This window comes from Carcharhinus amblyrhynchos, chromosome 6 (genome assembly GCF_965287045.1).
Source record: "Carcharhinus amblyrhynchos chromosome 6, sCarAmb.v2.hapA, whole genome shotgun sequence".
Classification (NCBI taxonomy): Eukaryota; Metazoa; Chordata; class Chondrichthyes; order Carcharhiniformes; family Carcharhinidae; genus Carcharhinus; species Carcharhinus amblyrhynchos.
Genome location: NC_137329.1, coordinates 40282013 through 40295163, shown reverse-complemented (window position 1 = coordinate 40295163; position 13151 = coordinate 40282013). Strand labels below are relative to the sequence as shown.

Here is a 13151-nt window from a genome sequence, read left to right as displayed (position 1 = left end):
TGTCACTATGGCTCAGTTGGTAACATTCTGTGCCCTGAGTCAGAACATTATGTGTTCAAACACGTCTAGGAATTTGATTACATTATCAGGCTGGTGTTTCAATTCTTTATACGAAGTGAGATTTTTCAAATACGATGTTCAATTACAGTCTGATCTGCCATCTCAGGTGAATGACACAATCTGAAGCAGAATAGGACATCTATATGTAGTCCTGACCAATTTGATTAATCACTTAGAAAATGGATTATCTGGTCATTCCATTGCTGATCACAGGATGGTACTGCATGCAATTTGATTGCCAGATTTACATTTGTAATATGATGGCGTATGTATGACATGGAAAAATGAAGTGTTGTCTACTTTGGTGAGACAATGTGCTAATTTTCTTAAATGGTAAGAGATTAGAAAGTGTTGATGTATAAATTAACTTTGGTGTCCTTGCCAATAAGTCACCGAAAGCAAGTATGCAGGTACAGCAAGCAATCAGAAAGGCTCATGGTATGTCAACATTTATTGCAGTAGGATTTGTGTACAGGAGTGGCAATGTTTTGATGCACTAGGACTACTGTGTGTGCATGTTTTGGTCCCCTTACCTTAGAAATGATATTATTACCATAGTGGGAGTTCAACAAAGATTCAGAAGGCTTGTTTTCAGGGTGACAGAGCTGTCCTGTGAAGAAAGATTGGGAAACTGGGTCTCAGTTTTGAAGAATTAGAAGTGATCTCATTGAAACCTACAACAAACTTAAAGAGATATGTAAGATAGATGTTGGCAAGATATTTCCCTTGGTTGTGGAACCAGGAGACTTCAAAGTAAAGGGGAAGCCATTGGACATTTTTAATCCAAGGACTGCAAACCTTTGGAATTCTCCAACCCAGAGGACTGTGGGAGTTCAGCCATTGAGTATGTTTCAAGAAACAATTAACAGATTTATAAATACCAGTGACAGCAGGATATTGAGATAGTGTGGGAAAAGGCACTGAAGTGGACAATGAACCATTGTCATATTGAATGGTAGAGCAGGCTCAATGGCTGAATATCCTACTCATGCCTCTGTGTTCCTACGTTCCTAAGAAGCAAAACAGTAAACAGAAAGCTAATTGGTGGTATTCCAGTCTGTCTGATGGCAGGCAGTTCAGAACACATATAATTTATGTATAAATAGAAACAAGCAAAGCACTCTATGAATGGATCAACTTCCTATTTGACAGTTCAGAAACATATCCTGGTGTTGAAGCAGCTGTCTGAAAATGGAGCAAAGCTTGTGTTATTGTGTGTTATACAGTTACAAACGGCAGAGCTGAAGGAAGGAAGAGCAAAGATTGTGGACCGGTTAGGACCTACTGTTACCTTCAGAGTTACCGGAGTCCACCATACAACTTAAAGGGATCAGCAAATGGAGTCTATATTGGCTAATCCCAAGGCAAGATCCTCAATTTGATATGATTTTGGATGAGATACTCCCAAATTGTTACGCTCCTGGATGAGGAAGGATGGGCCGGCTTCCTATCTTTATTCATTTCCCCAACTGGTCGCAACAAGGTTAATTTAGAAAAGGATCCCTTCCCTTGTGGATAAAGAAAGAGCAAGTTTTTTAGTTACTAAAACCTGAGTGGGAAATAACAAAATACAACACATATGCACACAGAGTAGAAAAGTCCAAAATTAAAAATAAAAAAAATACATGAATTAGCCTTTGGCTTGTCCATGAGGATAAATGGCGAAATGTTGTGGCTGTTAAGTTGGCTGATTCAAGTAACATTTTCATCAATTTAGCCTATGATCCATTGTCATGATTCTGGGTGTTCTGTAGCATCAGGACTGTTGTGGCCCAAGTGAGAGAGGGTTTGTAGATGGTGTTAACCATATCTTGGCACCTTGGATGGAATATGGCTACTATGAATGTGACTTGAGACTAAAATGATTGAGTGGGAGGTGAGAGAGCCTATTTAATGGAGATTGAGTTAGAAAGACTGAGATTGCATATGGTGCCAAATTTACATGCAAACTAATGTGAGATTTTTATTTGATTTATTATTGTCACATGTATTAGCATACAGTGAAAAGTATTGTTTCTTGCGCACTACACAGCCAGTGCGCACTGTTCATAGAGAAGGAAATGAGAGAGTGCAGAATGGAGGGTTACAGTCATAGCTAGGGTGTAGAGGAAGATCAACTTAATGCAAGGAAGGTCCAGTCAAAAGTCTGACGGTAGCAGGGAAGAAGCTGTTCTTGAGTTGGTTGGTACATGACCTCAGACTTCTATACCTTTCTCCCGACAGAAGTTGGAAGAGAGAATGTCTGAGGTGCGTAGGGTCCTTACTTATGCTGGCTGCTTTGCTGAGGCAACTAGAAGTGTAGACAGAGTCAATGGATGAAAGGTTGGTTTTTGTGATGGATTGAGCTACATTCACAACCTTTTGTAGTTTCTTGTAATCTTGGGCAGAGCAGGAGACATACCAAGCCATGATACAACCAGAAAGAATACTTTCCATGGGCCTATGATCTATTGTCATGCTTATAACTATTTGAGGATTATTATTGTTGAATCAATTATTGAAAGTGAAACTTATCTTTCTAATTGCAAAGCATTTGCCTGTTAATTAATGTTTGACCCATGTTGATTTTAGTTGATTTGTTAAAGTAAACCTTTTAAAAATAAAATCTTGCCCATCAGTTTTATTTCCATTGGTTTCATGAGGATTTGTTACTTCTAACCACAGGTCTATGGGGATCATAAAAATAACAGTGCTACACTTTAAAAGATCCACCATTGAATGCAAAGTGCTTTGGAATTTTCAATTACATATTGCCTTTCACAGGTTCAGAAGTTTCCAAATTGCTTCACAGCTGATGAATTATATTGTGAGGTGCAATTACCATTAGCTTACAAAAACACACTGCAGCATTTTTGGCCACAATATGGTGCCACAAACAGCAAAGAGATAAATGACTATATTCTTTGTGAGCTGTTTGAGAATGACCACTGCAAAGATGATGTGGCGATGCCAGCTTTGGACTGGGGTAACCACAGTTAAGAAGTCTCACAACACCAGGTTAAAGGCCATCTGGTTTATTTGGTAGCACAAGCTGCTAGCTTTTGGAGCACTGCTCCTTCAGCAGGTAAGTGGGAGTTCTGTTCACAAACACAGCATGTAAAGACACAAATCCAATTTACAAAATAATGGTTGGAATGCAAGTCTTTACAGGTAATCAAGTCTTAAAGGTACAGACAATGTGAGTGGAGAGAGGGTTATTTATAGGTTAAAGAGATATGTGTTGTCTCCAGCCAGGACAGTTAGTGAGATTTTGCAACCCCAGGCAAGTCATGGGGTTACAGATAGTGTGAGATGAACCCAAGATCCTGGTTGACACCGTCCTCATGTGTGCGGATCTTGGCTATCAGTTTCTGCTCAGCGACTCTGCATTGTCGTGTGTCATGAAGACTGCCTTGGAGAACGCTTACCCGAAGATCAGAGGCCGTATGCCCATGACCGCTGAAGTGTTCCCCAACAGGAAGAGATCACTCTTACCTTTGATCTTCAGGTAAGCATTCTCCAGGGCGGTCTTCATGACACACGACAATGCAGAGTCACTGAATAAAGACTGATAGCCAAGTTCTGCGCGCATGAGGACAGCCTCAACCGGGATCTTGGGTTCATGCCACACTACCTGTAACCCCCACAATTTGCCTGAGCTTGCAAAATCTCACTAACTGTCCTGGCTGGAGACAATACATATCTCTTTAACCTGTGCTTAACCCTCTCTCCACACATTGTCTGTACATTTAAGACTTGATTATCTATAACAACTCGCATTCCAACCATTATTTTGTAAATTGAGTTTGTGTCTTTATATGCCCTGTTTGTGAACAGAATTCCCACTTATCTGATGAAGGAGCAGCACTCCAAAAGCTAGTGGCTTGTGCTACGAAATAAACCTGGTGGATTTTAACCTGGTGTTGTGAGACGTCTTACTGTGTTTACCGCAGTCCAACGCTAGCACCTCCACATCTTCATTAATAATATCATAGGTGACTTTCAGATGAATAGGCATCTGCCAGTTCAATGTGTCAACTGAAAGATGGTATCTCCAACATTGCAGCACTCCGTTAGTACTGAACTGAAATGTCAACCTACATTACATAGTCACATTTTGGAATAGAATCATCCCACTCTGCAGCATGATTGCTATCAGTGACCAATTTGATATTTGACTAAAGGTGCAGAATATGTTCCAAGTGATGGAGTTCCGAAATATGAGAAGCATTTCCAGTGCCAACCATATATGGTACAGTTCATTGAGTCCAGGTTCACCTTTTAGCTCACATGTGTATATGACATCCTCAGGAAAGCATTGCCCTCAAAATCATGGGGTACACTTAACAGCCTGCCTCCTTCTTTACCCCTCCCCACCCACTTAACGCCACCTCTCCAGGATGTCTGCCCTCCCAGCCCACCTACCCCCCCTCACCCCGATGTTCGACCTGTCAATGTCAAACCCTTCCCCCGATGATTGAGCCAACCCCACCAAGCCCTGGCTTCCCAGACCTCTCCACTTTTCTGCCAATGTCTGTCTGCCACTTCCCCAACTCCTCAGTGAACAAGTCAGGGATAGGCCTGCTCTCACTCCGCAACTCACTTTCCTGTAATTTGAAAGTTACTAGACCGCACGTGATTTAAGGTGGGACATCCACCCCCATCTGGGGAGTATGTCAGCCATATGTCGGCAAACGACCAGCAATTTTCTGGTCACAGCAGTGCTACTTGGAGTGGTTAACATTGCTGAGACTGCATCCAGTCCCCATTGGCAAAAAAACCATATAGCCAGAGATAAAATTAAGTAAGGCTATGGCTGTCTTAGCCCTGGTGAAAGGGTTGGTGAGTCGGGATGAATGGAGTAGGTGGGAGACTAAATGCAATGGGAGGGAGTATGGAGATCTTAGGGTGCGCATTTCATTGAACTTGGGTGCCTGAAAAAGAGGTACCATCCCACCACTAGTCCACGAAGTGCAAACTGTGGGCTGTCGCTTTTTATGGGCCTGTCCTGCTGCAGGTTAAATTGCAGCAGTGGCAAGATGGACCTTTAAATAGCTATTAATTGCTAGGCTTCATTTGGCTCACAGGCAGGCAGGCATACTGATCATCTCCCTGCTGCTGGTCAAATTGACATTTTGCCTTCCAACTCACACCTGGGGGGAATGTAAAATCCAACCCCAGCTAGTTGATCAGAATCTCAATTTTATCTGATGGGACAAGAGCACTTCATCACTTGCTCCCAGGCTCTGATATTTGCCTCTATTGCATTTCCTTGAGTTACTTTTCAACTAGTGCTTCTTGCCTCACAGCCTTTGCAAAGGTTGAAAAATATTTCAAATCTGCATGTAAACATTAGGACTGCTAAAACACCTTTCGTCTTCTTGAGCAACCTCTTATCTTTTAAGTGGTCACTTGTGGCTAAATTCTAGACTTGCAGCTGTCCCTCTAAGACATTACTTGGGCTGGGTTCTTGTATTAATTATTCAAGTGACCCGACCTTGCAAAGCTGTGCACAGCCAGCTCAGTGTGCTGCTGGCTGGCAACCAGCCACTCCTACGGATTTTGCTGATCCTATAAAATTTTGGTTATGCTATTTATAATCTGAAATCTGACATTTTGTCCTTCAAAATGTTTCTTGATGTTGTGTTTACTGCTTTCATTTTTTCTAGATAGTTTCACTACCCAGTGGTATTTACCACCCTTCGTGTCTTCCACAAATAAATCATAATTAATGTATACTTGCTTCAGGTTGATAAAAAACTAACCACTTATAGATTAATTGCTAAGAAATGCCATTTGCACTGGGTATACATTTAAAAAATGTGGAAATCTGAAACAGTGATTTTTTTTTAGAATGAAGTAGTTTGCGATCTTACCAGTCTGATTTTCTAGCTTTTCCTTTAGTCATTGATGCATGACGAGACACCAGTGGCCTGTGTCTTTCAGTTCTGATAAGTCGACAAGAGGGCAATAGTTTGCGCTTTTCAATCTCTGGTACGACAGCACACCAGCGACTTGTCCTTTAGCCACTGGCAAGTTGACATGACAGCCATGACTAATTGCATAAGGATAACCAGATATGAGTGACATTTCATTCTTTTTGTCTCTTTAGTTCCTCTGAGGATTCTTTGAAATGGCAGTTTGTGGACCAGTTTGTGTCAGACACTGGGGTAGGTTATTGATTTTTTTTCCAATTGATTTATGTTCACCTTCTTTTCATTTGTGACCATTTATACCTCTTGGAAACCCATCTCCAACAACTGTTTGCTAATTTGTTTCTATTTTAAATCTGAATTACTTCTACTTGCAACCATTAAAATAGAATCATCGTTGTGTTAACATATATGAGAAAAATTCTGATAAATTGGAGGAACCAGTGGTAACTTCATTGGTGAAAGGTACCTGAAAATAATTCAATGGCAAATGTCATTCTATTTGAAGAAGCTGAAATTATATAAAGGATTGAAGAATTAACATTGCATCTGATCTTAAGAAGAAAGACTTGATTCATAAATTATATTAAGGAGATTTATAATAAGAACACAAGAACATAAGAAATAGGAGCAGGAGTAGGCCATCTAGCCCTTCGAGCCTGCCCTGCCATTCAATAAGATCATGGCTGATCTGAAGTGGATCAGTTCCGCTTTCCTGCTTTCTCCCCATAACCCTTAATTCCCTTCTCTATCAAAAACCTATCTACCCGTGACTTAAATATATTTAGTGAGGTAGCTTCCACCACTTCAACGGGCAGAGAATTCCAGAGATTCACCACCCTTTGAGTGAAGAAGTTCCTCCTCAACTCTGACCTAAACTGCCCCCCCTCTTATCTTGAGGCTGTGCCCTCTAGTCCTGCTATCCTTCCTAAGCGGGAAGAATCTCTCTACCTCTACCCTATCCATCCCTTTCATTATCTTATACGTCTCTATAAGATCCCCCCTCATCCTTCTAAACTCCAACAAGTACAGACCCAGTCTGTTTAGTCTCTCTTCATAGTTAATGTTGGCAAGTGTGAGGTGGTCCACTTTGGTAGGAAGAATGGTAGGAAGGACTATTACTTACGTGGCGAAAAACTGCAGCAGGCGACGGTGCAGAGGGACCTCGGGGTCCTTGTGCATGAGTCGCAAAAACCCAGCTTGCAGGTGCAGCAGGTGGTCAGGAAGGCGAATGGGATGCTGGCCTTCATAGCGAGGGGGATTGAATATAAAAGTAGGGAGGTCTTGCTGCAGCTGTATAGGGCATTGGTGAGGCCGCAGCTGGAGTAGTGTGTGCAGTTTTGGGCGCCGCACCTGCGCAAGGATATTTTGGCCTTGGAGGGAGTGCAGAGGAGGTTTACTAGGCTGATGCCGGAGTTGAGGGGATTGAGCTATGAGGAGAGTCTGAATAAACTAGGCTTGTACTCGTTAGAGTTTAGAAGAATGAGGGGAGATCTCATTGAGACGTATAAGATGATGAATGGGATGGATAGGATAGAGGTGGAGAGACTCTTCCCGCTCAAAAAAGACAGTAGGACTAGGGGGCACAGCCTCAAGATAAAGGGGAGGTGGTTTAGAACGGAGTTGAGGAGGAACTTCTTCACTCAAAGGGTGGTGAATCTCTGGAATTCTCTGCCCGTTGAAGTGGTGGAGGCTGCCTCGCTAAATATTTTTTAAGAAGCTGGTTGATGGGTTCTTGATAAGAGAGGGGATTAAGGGTTATGGGGAGAGGGCGGGAAAGTGGAACTGAGCCACGACAGATCAGCCATGATCTTATTGAATGGCGGGGCAGGCTCGAAGGGCTAGATGGCCTACTCCTGCTCCTATTTCTTATGTTCTTATGTTCTTATAGTCCAACCCCCTCTGGTATCAGCCTAGTGAATCTCCTCTACACTCCCTCCAAGGCCAATATATCCTTGCGCAAGTGCGGCGACCAAAACTGCACACAGTACTCCAGCTGTGGCCTCACCAGTACCCTGTACAGTTGCAGCAAGACCTCCACGCTTTTATATTCTATCCCCCTCGCTATAAAGGCCAGCATTCCATTCGCCTTCTTGATCACGTGCTGCACTTGCAGACTGGGTTTTTGTGACTTGTGCACAAGGACCCCCAGGTCCCTCTGCACCGTAGCATGCTGCAGCTTTTCGCCCTTTAAATAGTAATCCCTCTTACTATTATTTCTGCCAAAGTGGATAACCTCACACTTGCTAACATTATACTCCATCTGCCAGGTCCTCGCCCACTCGCTCAGCCTATCCAGATCTCTCTGCAGACTTTCCACACCCTCCACGCAATTTGCTTTTCCACTCATCTTTGTGTCATCAGCAAATTTTGTCACCCTACACTCAGCCTCCTCCAGATTATCTATATAAATGGTAAATAGCTGAGGCCCCAGCACCGATCCCTGCGGCACTCCACTAGTCACCAACCACCAATCAGAATAGCACCCATTGATACCAACTCTCTGCTTCCTATTAGACAACCAATCCTCTATCCACGCTAACACCTTACCCCCAACTCCGTGCACCCTAACCTTCTGTAGCAACCTTTTATGAGGCACCTTATCAAATGCCTTTTGGAAATCTAAAAACACCACATCCACCAGTTCCCCTCTGTCTACCGCACTAGTCACATCCTCATAGAAATCCAATAACTTCGTCAAACACGACTTCCCCTTAACGAATCTGTGCTGCGTCTGCTCGATCAAACCATTCTTTTCTAGGTGCCTCGCTGTTTCTTCTTTGATGACGGATTCAAGCATTTCTCCAACTACAGACGTTAACTAACCGGCCTATAATTCCCTGCCTTTTGACTGCTACCTTTTTTAAACAGCAGTGTAACATTAGCTGTTTTCCAATCTTCCGGAATCCAGCGAATTTTGGTAAATAATTACTAAGGCATCCACTATCACCTCTGCCATTTCTTTCAGAACCCTGGGATGCATTCTACTTAGTCCTGGGGACTTGTCGTCTATAGGCCCCCGAATAATGATCTGGAGGTGGGGCGGGCTGTTAACATGCAAATAAGTGCGGCATGCAGGAATGGGACGGCCGTAGTTATGGGGGATTTCAATCTGCATATTGATTGGTCAACCCATGTTGGACGCGGTGGGCTCGAGGAGGAGTTCTTGGAATGCTGCCAGGATAGTTTCCTGGAACAGTGTGTGTTGGAGCCGACGAGGGAGAGAGCTATCTTGGATCTGGTGCTATGTAATGAGGCGGGTAGAATTAGGGAACTTGCGGTGAAGGATCCTCTTGGGGAGAGTGATCATTGTATGGTGGAGTTTCTGGTGCAGATGGAGGAGGAGAAAGTGGGTTCCCGGACACGCGTCCTTTGTTTGAACAGAGGGGAGTACGGTAGGATGAGACAAGAATTGGCGAATGTGGACTGGGGGAGCGCGTTGGAAGGTAGGTCTGCTGAGGAGCAGTGGAGGATCTTTAAGGAGATCTTTCTTGGTGCTCAGCAGAAATTTATTCCGATGGTCAAAAAGGACCGTAGGAGGAGAGCTAATAAGCCGTGGATAACGAAGGAGGTGAAGGAAAGTGTTAAATTAAAAGCGGAGGTGTTTAGTGTAGCTAAGAGTAGTGGGCGAGAAGAGGATTGGGAGAGGTTTAAATGTCAACAAAGATTGACAAAGAAGTTGATAAAGAAGGGTAGGAGAAACTATGAAGCTGGGCTAGCGCTTAATATAAAAAAGGATAGCAAGAGTTTTTATAAATATATAAAAAGGAAGAGGCTGGCTAGGGTGAACATTGGTCCCTTAGAGGATGAGAAGGGGGCCTTAGTGGTAGGGGATGGGGATATGGCTAAGGTCTTGAATAACTTTTTTGTTTCGGTCTTCACGGAGGAGGACGTGAATAATTTGCCGGATGTTAGAGATGGAAAGGTGGTAGGACTGGAGGGTCTCGATGACATTACTGTTACTAGAGAGGTGGTGCTCGACAGACTGGAGGGGCTGATTGTGGACAAGTCCCCAGGACCGGATGGAATGCATCCGAGGGTCCTGAAAGAAATGGCGGAGGTGATAGTGGATGCCTTGGTGGTTATTTTCCAGACGTCACTGGATTCCGGGGAAGTGCCGGAAGATTGGAAAATGGCTTATGTTACGCCATTGTTTAAGAAGGGTGCCAGGCAAAAGGCGGGGAATTATAGGCCTGTTAGTTTAACGTCTGTGGTAGGTAAAATGTTAGAATCTGTCATCAAGGAGGAAATAGCGAGGCATCTTGAGGGGAACTGCTTGATAGAGCAGACGCAGCACGGTTTCGTTAAAGGGAAGTCATGTCTGACAAATTTACTGGAGTTCTATGAGGATGTGTCTAGGGCAGTGGATAGAGGAGAGCCGGTGGATGTGGTCTTTCTTGATTTTCAGAAGGCGTTTGACAAGGTACCTCACAAGAGGTTATTGCAGAAGGTCAGGGGGCATGGAGTTGGGGGTAGGGTGTTAGCGTGGATAGAGGACTGGTTGTCAAATAGGAGGCAGAGAGTGGGGGTCAATTGGTGCTATTCGGATTGGCGGATGGTGACTAGTGGAGTGCCCCAGGGGTCGGTGCTGGGGCCTCAGCTATTTACCATTTATATAGATGATCTGGAGGAGGGAACCGAGTGTAGGGTGTCGAAATTTGCTGATGACACCAAAATTGGTGGAAAGGCAAATTGTGCGGAGGGTGGGGAGAGTCTACAGAAGGATCTAGATAGGCTGGGCGAATGGGCCAGGAAATGGCAAATGGAATTTAATGTTGGCAAGTGCGAGGTGGTCCACTTTGGTAGGAATAATGGTAGGAAGGATTATTACTTACGTGGAGAAAAACTGCAGCAGGCGACGGTGCAGAGGGACCTCGGGGTCCTTGTGCATGAGTCGCAAAAACCCAGCTTGCAGGTGCAGCAGGTGGTCAGGAAGGCGAATGGGATGCTGGCCTTCATCGCGAGGGGGTTGAATATAGAAGTAGGGAGGTCTTGCTGCGGCTGTATAGGGCATTGGTGAGGCCGCAGCTGGAGTACTGTGTGCAGTTTTGGGCGCCGTACTTACGCAAGGACATTTTGGCCTTGGAGGGAGTGCAGAGGAGGTTTACTAGGCTGATGCCGGAGTTGAGGGGGTTGAGCTATGAGGAGAGGCTGAATAAATTAGGCTTGTACTCATTAGAGTTTAGAAGAATGAGGGGAGGTCTCATTGAGACGTATAAGATGATGAATGGGATGGATAGGATAGAGGTGGAGAGACTCTTACCACTCAGAAAGGATAGCAGGACTAGGGGGCACAGCCTCAAGATAAAGGGGAGGCGGTTTAGAACAGAGTTGAGGAGGAACTTCTTCACTCAAAGGGTGGTGAATCTCTGGAATTCTCTGCCCGTTGAAGTGGTGGAGGCTACCTCGCTAAATATTTTTAAGAAGCTGGTTGATGGGTTTTTGATAAGAGAGGGGATTAAGGGTTATGGGGAGAGGGCGGGAATGTGGAACTGAGCCACGACAGATCAGCCATGATCTTATTGAATGGCGGGGCAGGCTCGAAGGGCTAGTTGGCCTACTCCTGCTCCTATTTCTTATGTTCTTATGTTCAGTCCCATTAGTCTATCAAGCACTACCTCTCTAGTGACAGTAATCGCATTCAGGCCCTCAACTCCTACCATCCTTCTATCTTTAAGATCTGGCAAATTATTCGTGTCCTCCTCTGTGAAGACCGAGGCAAAAAACTTATTTAAAGCCTCAGCCATTTCCTCATCTCCCACCCCTAAATCCCCCCTCTCATCCTCTAAGGGTCCAACATTCACTCTAGCCAGCCTTCTCTTCTTTACATATTTGTAAAAATTTTTACTGTGCTTTTTTATATTTAGTGCTAGTTTAGCTTCATAGTCTATCTTTCCTTTCTTTATCACCTTCTTAGTCATTCTTTGTTGATTTTTAAATTTTTCCCAATCTTCCAATCGCCCACTACCTTTAGCCACTCTGAACGCATCAGCTTTTAATTTAATACTCTCCTTTATTTCCTTAGATAACCACGGCTGGTTATCCCTTCTCCTACATTCCTTCTTTACCAGCGGAATATACTTCTGATGAGCACCGATAAAGATCTCCTTAATAATCCTCCACTGTTCCTCAGCCGTCCTACCGACCAATCTGTGCCCCCAATCTACATTTGCCAATTCCTCCCTCATCCTATCGTACCCCCCTCTGTTCAAACAGAGGACACAGGTTCGGGACCCTACTTTCTCATCCTCCATCTGCATCAAAAACTCAACTACACAATGATCACTCGTCCCAAGAGGATCCCTCACAATAAGGTCCCTAATTCTACCTGCCTCGTTGCACAACACCAGATCTAAGATAGCTCGCTCCCTCGTAGGTTCCGTCACATACTGTTCGAGGAAGCTATCCCGACAGCATTCGAAGAACTCTTCCTCAAGCCCACCATGTCCGACTTGGGTCAACCAATCAATATGCAGATTAAAATCCCCCATAACTATCGCCATAATAACATATAATCTGTTAATTCGATATATAACCCTAAGAGTTACAAAGTGAAAGGATTTTGCAATTAATAAAGCTGTACAGACATCTATTTTTATTAGGTTAAGCTGTAAAATGGTCTAGCGGAAGCAGGCATTCTGGGTGCCGCCCCACTTCCAATGACACATTGAACTGATTGCTTGTTATACTCCTCTATCATCATTCTTTATTTTTCTGGAGAGCAACAGCATCAACCCAAACTTTCATTTTATTAGTACTTACAATGTCATACAAAGACTTGCATTTACATAATGCCTTTCATGACCTCAGGATGTCCCCTTTCTGCAACTAATGAAATAATTTTGGAAGTGTAGTCTTTGCCAAAATGTAGGAAAGTATACAGATAGGAAGAAAACATTGATACTAGATATTTGTAGAAGCACTTGGAGAGGTGACAGGAAACAGGTTGGAAAGATAAATTTGACTTAGTTTTGAAGATGATGACAGCAGTGTCTAAATGCTAACAAAAGAGGAAATATGATAGAAAATACTTCCAACCAGTTTGTTTGATTCGCAGTTTTAAAGCACCATGGAGGAGAATGAGACACTGTGAGGCATTTTGCAAATCTTAAAACAGTGTCACAATTCAGAGGAACATACAGCCCAGACCATTTATAGAAATGATCTCTAATGTTAGTG

At 43.7% G+C, this 13151-nt stretch overlaps 1 protein-coding gene across 3 annotated transcripts in view; it reads left to right on the top strand.

Annotated features, from left to right (window-relative positions):
• Nucleotides 1–13151, top strand: part of ush1c (Usher syndrome 1C) — a 226814-nt gene that overhangs the window by 67927 nt on the left and 145736 nt on the right. For all 3 annotated transcript variants that reach the window (XM_080190278.1, XM_080190280.1, XM_080190279.1), the window contains exon 7: nucleotides 6152–6209. In XM_080190278.1, the coding sequence (XP_080046404.1) occupies nucleotides 6152–6209 (58 nt within the window). The remainder of the gene's footprint in view (nucleotides 1–6151; nucleotides 6210–13151) is intronic.